The sequence below is a fragment of the Glycine max genome, chromosome 1, assembly GCF_000004515.6.
Source record: "Glycine max cultivar Williams 82 chromosome 1, Glycine_max_v4.0, whole genome shotgun sequence".
Classification (NCBI taxonomy): Eukaryota; Viridiplantae; Streptophyta; class Magnoliopsida; order Fabales; family Fabaceae; genus Glycine; species Glycine max.
Window position 1 is genome coordinate 36,180,055 of NC_016088.4, and position 11,557 is coordinate 36,191,611.

General features: G+C 30.5%; 1 protein-coding gene across 2 annotated transcripts; it reads left to right on the forward strand.

Moving 5' to 3' along the window:
- Positions 1 to 567: 567 nt before the first annotated feature.
- On the forward strand, positions 568 to 8,581 carry LOC100807110 (proteasome subunit alpha type-2-A). Of its 2 annotated transcripts, none has more exons than XM_003516858.5 (12): positions 568 to 724; positions 941 to 1,007; positions 1,108 to 1,184; positions 2,111 to 2,175; positions 2,963 to 3,009; positions 3,763 to 3,838; positions 5,200 to 5,267; positions 6,065 to 6,134; positions 6,757 to 6,842; positions 7,422 to 7,484; positions 7,987 to 8,052; positions 8,324 to 8,581. In XM_003516858.5, the coding sequence occupies exons 2-12, from the start codon at positions 967 to 969 to the stop codon at positions 8,370 to 8,372; spliced, it is 708 nt and encodes a 235-aa protein (XP_003516906.1). In that variant the 5' UTR covers positions 568 to 724; positions 941 to 966; the 3' UTR covers positions 8,373 to 8,581. The 2 variants fall into 2 exon arrangements, with proteins under 2 accessions (XP_003516906.1, XP_014629940.1); XM_014774454.3 differs by having other exon boundaries at positions 600 to 724; positions 949 to 1,007.
- The last annotated feature ends 2,976 nt before the right edge of the window (positions 8,582 to 11,557 follow it).

The following is an 11,557-nucleotide window of genomic DNA, read 5'->3' on the forward strand; positions in this document are numbered from 1 at the left end:
TTAGCTCAACATGAGAAAGAATTGCATCAACGATCACATATGAAGATAAGTTACATGTATTGTTTAGTTGAAAGAATAATACATAAAAAAAGATAGAATAAAACATATTTTATCCAAGTTCTTTTTTATCCATGATTTTCAAAAGAATGGTGATATAAATGTTCAACAAGTTTATTTAGGTGAGAATCTAAAATATTTCTTTATAAAGTCATTACCAAGAAAAATTTTTGAGTAACTGACTCACAAGATTGAATTTGGTTGTCTTAAGATGATTATGTATTGAAAAATGATATACTCTTTTTCCTTCAATTAAGTTTTTATCCAACAAGTTTTTCCTACTTGTGTCTTTTTATATCTTTTATAATTTTTCTTATCTATATTTATCTTTTATAATTTTCTCAATTTTCTTTTTACCTATAAATAAGTTATTCTTATTGGAAATAATAATAGAATTTTCACTATCTCTAAACTATTATTTTCTTGTTCGAGATATATTTTATTTCACATATTTACATTTAAGAGTGGATCAAAATTCTTTTTTAAATCACAAACTGAATATTATTTTATTTATAAAAAAAAATTCACCAAAACGGCGTCATTTTCAGCCTAACGCCCTTGTTTGTGGCCTCCCGAACACGAAAGTCGAAACCCGAACTCACTTCCTCACCCCATCATCGCAGCCTCGAAACCCTGAGTCGCCAGCGCAGCCCCGAAACCTAGTCCAGTAAGTATTTTATTTTTCATATTCTCTGCGATTTCTATTGTTCAGTTCCGAAAAGCAACACTTTGCTCTCGTGGTTTTTATGTGCCACTAAACGAATCGTTTTGCCTTTATTTCTTTTTTCTTTTTTTCTTTTCAACTACTGAAGTGAACCCTTTTATTTCTATATTTTAAATTCGTATTTGCTTTCGTTTCAATTTCTGCGGTGTTGGGTATAAGGTTTGCAGTTTCTTGTGCGGTTTATCATGGGGGATAGTCAGTATTCGTTTTCTCTCACCACATTTAGGTATTGTTCTTACTGATTTAAGTAATTTGATTTGATTTTTGTTTATGAAGAGAATGGTGTGGTGTGTGGTTTCAACTAATTGTGTTGTGTTGTGGAACAGCCCTTCTGGAAAGCTTGTTCAGATTGAGCATGCCTTGACAGCTGTTGGCTCTGGACAGACGTCTTTGGGAATAAAAGGTAATTGATTGATCAACTCTGCCTCTGGGCTGGATCTGTTTATGACCCTCTCTTTTCAGTGTTTCTGTTGACTCATCTTTTCAATTTGAATAAAGTACATTTTGTTGTGTTGAGTTGTTTTGTTGCATTTCTTATTGTTTTTGATAACTTAAATTAACTGGGTGGGTTCTGGGATATGGGACTTAGATTTGTTCAGTGAGGTACCTGGGATTAGGATGCTAAAGCAGCTTTAGGTTTTGAATTTGAGGCCTTAGTTTTCATAAGTGTTCTGGGATTTATGAGCAAGTTTAGTGGGATTGAGATAGCCGTGGGTGCTGTAAATAGACAGAAACTGGAGTGATGGTGTATGCGTCTATGATATATTATTAAGTTTGACCTTTCTTTGTTTGTCCGTGTGTAGAAAGATCACTGAAGAAACTTGTATGGGTTGGATAAGTATTATGTTCTTGTTTTGTTTCCTTGTTCCAAATGCAGTATCATCTCAGTGTCAGATTATTATAAGAAAGAAAGAAAAATGACAGGTTTTCTTTTTCCCCCAAGGTTGAAAAATGAGCTTATATCTAGATGGGCAGAATATTGTTTTGGTACAGAAAGGCTTGTTAGGCCATTCAAGGGGCTTTGACATGATGGGTAGTCAAGTTCTGTTTTGGGAAAATAGTGCTCTCTTAAATATCAAATTTCTTGGGTCGAGTAGGCTTTTAGAGGATGCTAGAGTTACAGATTTCTAAGTATGTGACTTAATCTTGTATTTTGTTGTAACTTATTTTCCATCTTGGGGGTCCATTTTGTTTGCTAAAATCTATGTCTGCTATTGTTTGTAATATTTACTCTCTGTGCTTCGTTGGGTTCTCGTGTCTTGTAGATGGTTTGAATCCTGTAATGTATGTTGTAGTTGTAATTATATGTTTGGTTTTTAATTTTTGCAGCTGCAAATGGAGTTGTCATTGCCACCGAGAAGAAATTGCCATCTATATTGGTTGATGAAACATCAGTGAGTTTATTTTCCGTTATTAGATCCTTTTTTGTTCATTATTCATGTTATAACAGTGTTTACTGTGTAATGTTGTGTGTCTTGGATGCCCACACTAAGCCTTTATTTATAATGAGTAAATACGATCAGTATTGATTATATAGGATCAATCTAATAATGAGTAATAAGGACTAAATCACTTATTACTATCTAATCATAAATAACAGAATAATATGTAATCTTAACACATGTAAAAAAATTATAAAATTGTCCTATCCAAATATTCAATATAGCAAAATCCTTGGTGACCCTACCGGTGATTTGTACATGGTTTTAACAACTTCAATCACTCTATTTGTATGCTTAAAATAATATATAAATGCACATCTATTCATATCTATATCTTTGATTAGATATATCTGTGTACATGTGTACAATATTGTTTTCAAATTTATGCTGACTGATAAACTACTTCTATTGGATATTTAATGATTTTAGTACCTTACAAGAATCTGCTGCTTGTTCGTATGGAGCATTCCATTTTGTTAATACTGCCTTGTCTTCCTATTACTATAGTATAGCATTGTTTAATTTGTTTTGCTTTACTTTTCTTTGAAAAATATTTGCTAAGAAGAATGATGTTCCTGTTATAGTTAGATAGTTAAGGATGCTTCAAAGTCTGGCCATTGATAAACAATCTTTTATGTAGTTTTTTCAAGCAGATTTTCAATATGCTTTTAAATTTTTTTGAAGTCATTTAATTCACGATGCATTATTTATATTTATTCTTTGTTATGTTTGATTGCAGGTCCAGAAAATTCAGTTATTAACACCAAATATAGGTGTCGTATATAGGTTTGTTTCTTTTTACATATTTAAATCATTTTATGTTAAATATATTAACATCATTAATTCATTGTATCCTGATAGTGGTTATGCATTATGAAAATTGATGGTATAGCTTAGAATGTGTTCTTAAACATGAGATACCACTTAAGTTATCTAGACATATCAACAACTAAGGTGAGAGGGATTAGGAACATGGAACAGCTATTTTGGGGAAACATTTTTTATAAGGAAGTATGAAATAGAAATTGACATGTCACACTTAAAACTGATTAAAGACTTACTGGATGGAAATATTTATTTCAGTCAAAATATAAGAAAAAGTGTTGTCAATGATAACAACTAACTATTGCCTGTATACTGATGTAAACAGACAGAAGTATACATAAAGCATACTTGCATGTGCCAGACTGTTAATCTGCATTGTCTTTATATATGAATAGATGATGGCTGACTGCTTTAGGATTTCAATAGATTCCCTAATGAAATAGATTTACTGGATTCAACCAGCAAGAGAGACTTGACTGTTGAAATATAAAATAAAGATAAAAATTCACTTTCTGTTCTCTTTTTGCACTTCGAAAGAGATAAACTGTTGAAATAACTTATTTTCTGATGTTTAATTTGAAACTTCATAACCAGGCTTAGTCTACCTTTTTCTATTTCTGTTAAGCTTTTGGTAAATAGAAATAATTATGTATCCTTAACTTGTCTTGCAAATATCTTATTTACTAGACCTAAATCTAGTCTTTGTTGTTTCAGTGGCATGGGTCCCGATTTTCGAGTTTTGGTTCGAAAAAGCAGGAAACAAGCTGAGCAGTATCATCGGTTATATAAAGTATGGTATACCAAATTCTATCCAACACATTTTTTTTTCTTACTACTGAGTTCTTGTTATGCTTAGATTTAGTTGAGATGATTCATCTAATAATGTCAGCTTCTCTTTGGATCTTGGTATTGTAATGGATCTCAATGATTGTTACTTTGTTAGACATCTGTATGTAGTTTTCATTATTTTTCATGCAATGCATGTTTTTTTTTTACTGAAAGAGTCATTCTAGAGTGTTTATTTTTTGTACAACTCTCTCTGTGTTTGTAACACTTGAACAGATTGATGGGCTTAATTTATATTATGGTCCTTCTTGTATTGAGCATCTTCATTCTTTGTTATAATAAAAGGATATTTTTTGAGGAAAAATAAAGTATAAAATTCTATATATGATTAAGATGGACAAACTACTAAAGTCAATGGTTTGTCCAAGCTAGATGTGATGAAAGGATGTCTAGGATGAGAACGGGTTTAAAATTCTATAATTGTACTGATTGTTTGTATTCATCTATTCATCTATTATAATAGGATTCATCAAAAGTAGTCACTAAAACATAACTAAGATAGGCAAACTACTACAGTCAGTGTTACATTCAATCTCTATTGAGCACAAATTTTGTACTTAATTTTTTTAATTACCCATTCTTAGATTTTATGTAGACTAGCAAAGGAATCAGTGCCTATAGTAACTCCTTTTGCCTAATAGTTAATTATTGAGGACTTGGATGGGCACTAGAGAATCACTTCAGTTTTTTTTTTTTTTTTAAATTAGTTTATTTATTTATGCTCAAGTCTATTATATTCTTCCAGAAAGTCAGGTTTTGTTGCTTATTTGAAGGGATAAATGAAATACTTTGAAAGTTACAAATAGTTGCAGATTTAATATCTTTGATTAAGTACTGGCTGTTAAAGTGCTATTTATGCTGTCAAATAGAAGAATCTCATTATTTCTTTCTTAAATTGAGTCTTATACTCATGCAGTATACAATTGTTTTTATGAGAGAATAGTTACAATTATGTATCATATATTTTCTATTGCCAAGAATTATTAATGTCACCTTACTTTTTCCACCAGTGAATTTTGTAATTCTTGTTTGTAGGATGTACTGCCTGTTAATGTTGATTGTCATATATTGATTAGATTTTCCCTAGAACATTTGTTTTTCTTTTTCTCAAGAGTTTTGAGTACTTAGTCATTAATGAAGTTTGTTGTAACTAAAAGTATAAGAATTATGCACTACCTATAATCTTTTATGAATTTACACATGCTCTTCTTTTTCTTGTTCTTTCTGTTTGCTTTTGGTATTCTATGTTGGATCATTTGTGAAGTGGCTATATCTGATAAGTGATAATATAATTGAAATTTACAGGAACCCATTCCTGTCACTCAACTTGTTAGGGAAGTTGCCGCTGTAATGCAGGAATTTACTCAGTCTGGGTAATTATTTCTTTGTAAACTGATCACTCTTTGAGATATGTTTTGACCACTAAAATGTACCCTGTCTACGCACAACATAGAAGCTTATTTCATGCATATACATGAACCCCCCTCCCAATAAAAAGAAAGAAAAAAATTCCAAAAGAAAAGTGGGGATGAAAATACTCAAGGGTATAATTCATGTATAGTCTTTGGCTATTGGATCCCTTAAATCTGAGTGAGTTCTAGCTCTGTTTATTGTTTTTTCTTCCTTGTCATCCTCTCACCAGAATTTTGTTGCTACTGATTCTCTTCTTGACAGAATATTTTTTTATAATAAACTAATTTTTTTGAAATTCTCCATTCCAGTGAACATGATTCAGATGGCTTGGATTGTTGAGGGGGATTACTTGTTGTAATTAAATGCCAAGGGAATGATTTGCCATAGTCATAATTATCATTAGCTTTTGGAACATGAATATAATTTCTGGAAATTGGAAGCTTGGAATTAGTATAAACCTAGGTGCCTAGAACGGCCTTATCTTTCTGAAAAGAACCAGCATGAATTAATATTGATTGAAGTGTTACTCTAATTGTTTCCTTTTCCTCTGGAGGTATATGTTAGATAAATTGGTCATATTGTCATCCATATAGAAATTTCATGTCAAAATTAGACAGATCTTTATAGTAGATAAATCCTTAATAAGCATCTCAATAAATCCCCTGGGATTATTTTGTATACACCCAACTATGTTTACTTTCCATTGTTGCCCTTTATCATGTTTTGAATTCTGACATTTCTGTTTTGGTCCTGATAGTGGTGTTAGGCCTTTTGGAGTGTCACTGCTTGTTGCTGGATTTGATGATAATGGACCACAATTATATCAGGTGTGTAAACATTTGTTTTTTGATGTAATTCTTGTAATGTTTAAACCCTGGTAAATGACCATCACTTGCAACATTAGTTTGTGATTACATTGCATTGTCTAACCGTTTGTTGGAACTTGAACTCTGTATGTTTAGCTGTCATATGTAGAGTACAGACTGTATGTAACAAGTCTAGACTTCAGAACCTCATTCATCAGTGAAATGAATAAGTGCTCCTTAGATTCTCAAAAGACTTTATACTTTAATTACATAAATTCTATGATATCTTGTTTTGCTTCACCTGAATTCGTTTTGCTTTGCTCATTGATTTATGTGAGTTCAAATTCAAATGTGTGCTCAGAAAATTGGTTGTCTATATCACTATGCATCTAGACATTTGTGTATTCAATGCATTTGTACTTGGCTACTTGGATCTCTTTGTATTAGAGTATATTTTAAGAGGTGCAGTTACTCAACTGCACACTCCTTAGTTAGTTCTATAAGGAAGTAGTTAAGCTACTTATGCCAACTGTCTATGAAACAGCAGATACTATATATATATATATATATATATATATATGAGTACCATTTGTAATAGAGGGAATCGAAGGTTGTGATTTGATGTGATTTGTTTTTTCTGTAGGTGGATCCATCGGGTTCATATTTTTCTTGGAAAGCTTCTGCTATGGGGAAAAATGTTTCGAATGCAAAGACGTTTCTTGAGAAGAGGTAAGCTTTTCATCAATAGTAGTTCTGCAAGCAAAAGCATGTGTGAAGTGAATCAGAATTTGTTTTTGTGTTGTGTCCATTATGTGCTGTGGCCCACACCCTTGTAGTTACTGATAAAATCTATGAAAACTGTCAATGCTGACCATTAACCATTAATGTATGATGAGGTGACACAATAATTAATGATTGTTAAGATACTCAAAAGTTACTTAACGAGAGCTTAAAAATCCTTTAAATATGCTGAGATGGCTCAGATGGTTGCTAACGATACATTGATGTTGTAATCTTGAGAGGAATCATAATCCATAATAGCTGAAGTGATAGATTCATGAATGCACACTTTAGAAATTATTTTATATATTATTATTATAAATAGATTTGTATGTTGTGTCTATTTTAATGCATCTCTTGCCTTACCAAAAAAAAATGCATATCTTCAAAAGTTGTCAATTTTGTGGTTTGAAACTTTTTTTCTATTATGATTATATAATATTTCTTTGAGTGATTTGAGTTGCATTAGTTTTACTTCATTTCATTTTCCCTATCATTTCTATGGTTGACTTGATTGTCCACTTACAGGTACACAGATGATATGGAGCTTGATGATGCAGTCCACACATCAATATTGACTTTGAAGGAAGGGTAGGAGCATGCCATTTTAAGTTTATGCACTAAAAGTTATTTTATATTATTTGGTTATTTTCATCTCTTTTTGGTCAAATTTTATTCTCCTACCATAAGTAGTAATGCATGATAGCTTGTGTCTCACAAATATTGTGTTGGGGAGGAAAATGCATCTAAGATTTTGGCTAATTTAGGTTCATATGAGAATATTGAGGCTAATCATATCTGGGCTATTTAAGCAAATAGTTATCTTGACATTTACCTGTGGCACATCCCTCCAAACCGTCTTCACATCTACTGGCTTTATTCTTGCAAGTTTTAAATCAAGCTTATTACATTAATAACTTTGGTAATGACAGGGAGTTATGCCTGTTCTTATTTCCCTTTATTGACAGTTTTTATGTTATTGTTTTTTATTCTCACCTGCTACTGTATTTTTGGAACTCGTGTGGTATTTGCTTAGTCTTTTGAAATGTTTCTCAAATTTTCTCTCCTGTTTTCTTTTGTGTGTGTTTCACAGGTTTGAGGGACAGATCTCAGGAAAAAACATTGAAATTGGCATAATCGGTGCTGATAAAAAATTCAGGTGCATATCTATTTACTTAAAATATACCTAGTTTGCTTGACTCTGGTTTCTGTCATCAGTAGTCTAATTAAGTTGATTTTTGGGTTGTCCAATCTGAAATAATAAATTTAGAGTTTTTCAAAGTACAAGACAATTGCTTCACAAAACTGAGACTTTCAAGTTATCTGCTTCTAAATTCTAAACCAATCTAGACTTCAAACTTCAAAATCATCCTCGTATACTTCTATTGTTTAACTAGGTGATTAATAATAGCATGTTAATAATGTTGCAGGGTATTGACACCGGCCGAAATTGATGACTATTTGGCTGAAGTAGAATAATGTGCTATGAAGAAGTCGTCTATTCCTGAAGTTGTTTCACAGTTGGGTTTAATTGGTAGAGTGATGGCAATAGTAAATTTGTGAGCTACTCGTTGTGATGACCAGCAAGCCTTCAGATAAACCTTTTCCAAAGTCATCAACATTTTCAAACAAACCTAGTTTGTTTAGACGATGCGGCAATAACTTAATCAATATTTGCTAATTTATTATATCCCCCCTCCAAGGAATCTGATTGTTCCTATGTTATTTTATATATTGCCGGTTTAGTTCAATGCAATATAATTGCACTGCGATCTTAAATTCCTTTCCTGGTTCACCTTTCCTTGCCAATGATCATGTTCATTCACTTATGCAGTAGTAGGCTTTTTTTTCTCCTTGGCATTTTGTTATGTGAACAAGGTCCACACTAGTCTTTCAACGTAAGTAAGAGTATCTTATGTTATATGTTTGCGAAATATATAAACTTTACTGTCCATGCAACACAATTTTAATATATTATCTTGACTTAGATATACGAGAGCTTATCATGAATACAACTGATCCGTTGGGGCATTGTAAATCTATGTAATGGCAATAATTTAACCAATCAAAATGTTAATCACAGTTATAAAACAAGCTCTAACAAAATCCACCACTGCACCATGCATAAACAGGGCAACACTTGACCAACTTAATTGTTACAGAGCCAAAATTGCAAAGGAAATGCAACTTGAATTGATTTTATTTGACAGAACTGAGACAAGTAATAAACAATGTTTTGAAAATTAGATTGGATTGGATGGTTTAACCGGTCCAATTAAGAATTGGTTTAGTAACCTATATGGACATTTCAAAAGGCTGGAACATTTCAGAACCCGATAAGAACAGGTTGAACAGGTCCAAAACTGGTGCATTTTTTTTTTCAATTGTTTTAATTTAATCTAAACTAAAATACTTTAAATAAAAACATTAATTATTTTGTCAATTATTTTTAATTTTATCTTATAAACATATAATTTAATTATTTATTCCAATTTATAATTTTTTAGATCCTAATTTTTTTTATAATTGTATATTATTTTATTACTTAAAATATTATATAATATTAAAAAATGTAAAATCGATCCATTCACCGGTGATTTTAAAGACCTTGGTAATAGCAACAAATAATCACACATGTAACGTCACCCATCAAGATGAGACACGTGATATGGTTTTTACTTTTATAATTTTAACTGAGGAATTTAAAACCTCTATGGCCAATATTTGGTGTAAGTTTAATCATTTAAACATGGTGTTAATGGATTCTGTTCATACACACTCTTACACTATTCTCAATTATTCTCTATTAAGTATTAATACATTCTTACACTTTTTTCAATTACTCTTTAATTAGTTTATTTGTGGTGAATTTTGGTATGTTTATAAATGATTTCTTTATATATGATATGTATAAAATATATAAATATTTCTCAATAAAGGTGAATTTTATTATTAAATAAGTTTATTTTTTATAGCAGTGCATCGTTTTAACCAGGTATTAAATACATTATTTTAGGCAAATCATGATGATATGTATGTCCATATATAATACAATACTAGATAGTATCCAAAAGATACACTTGGAGGGATAACTTTTTTTGGATTATATAAAAAATATATTAATAATTTAATTAATTTTTTATGTTATTGAAAAAAAGGCAATTTATATTCACATTGACATGTGTTAAATTTGATCAAATACCACATTTATTACTTGATAAAATAATTTTTCAAGAAAAATATTTTAAACAATTTTTTAACTAGTAAATATGAATTTAATTATTTAATTTCAAATATTCTCAATTTAAATTAAAAATTTATAACATCTTTTAAAATTTTATAATAATGTTAAAAAAAATTACTTAATTTAAAATTACTAATTTACACACAACTATTCTCAATATTAAAAAAGTATTTATAATATTTTTAAAGTTTACAATTTTAAGGAAGCCTTTATAATAATTTTTAGATAATTGAAATTATTAATTTAAATATAATTACTTAATCTGAAGAAAGCATTCATAATATTTTTAAAACTTTGAATTTCAACGAAGCATTTATGATCACTATAAATCAAGCTCTTCACGTCAATGCCAACCACGTTGCACGTGCCCTGTTTTTCTCTATTCCCAAAATTGAAATCTTCCACTTTGTGGTGTTCTGATGGTGCAAGATCACCGCCCTCTCCCCCAACAACTTCATGTACACGTTTTTTATTGCGACTTCCCGTGACATCAACCGTAGTATATTTGTGCTCGCTCATTTTATCTTTGAGAGTCTGAAAGAACTTGTCGTGCGAGTCTTTCAAAGATGATAGATAGAGATTGAGGTATTTTGCTGCTTAAGAAATCAACGATTTCAGTCTCCGTAAAAATAGTAATAAAATTAAAGAAAAATTGAATAAATATGTGGAACCGATGGACAAGTAAGACATGTAAAAAATTAGATGAGGTGGACCAATATGAGAGAGAGAGGGTTTCCCAAACAGAGTTTTTGAGAGAGTCCTTGTAGCATTCTTCTTATAAGTTCCAAGTCTAGCTAGCTACATGTAGAATTGCTAGTTTACCAAACACCTATTACTCGCATGGGTTATATACAGAACCTTTGCGCCTTGTTTAGAAAATCAATTCAATTGTGCTAAAAACAACATATAGCGGAAAGTTTCCCCCCTTTCAAATAGAATCGTTGTTTCCTTTTTATCACAAGCATCTTTTCTGTGGAAGACAATAACATTCGAACTAATAAATTACTATGGTATAGACATGTTACAAAATTCTTTCTCTCATTATTTAACATAATTACATAGATTCAAACTTAAAACCACTCATTAAATTAAAAATAATCTCACACTCATTAGTCCATGCACTTAAGGATTTTCTTTCAAATAGAATGTTGTATAGTATTTGATATGTAGATGTTTTATCATATATATATATGAAAAAAACTAAAAATTGTTTTTCTTGATATAAACTGTTTAATAAAAAAAATTATAAGTGCATATATTATGAGTCTATAATAATAGGAAGGTTAATCAAGCTTAGTTGTTCAAGAATTGATATAGCTTTGTAAATTTTTTTATTTCTATCAATAGTTTGTGGTTAAAACAACAAGGCTTAATTAATATGACTTTTCATTTATGTTGTGTAGATTTATAATTTAGTGTT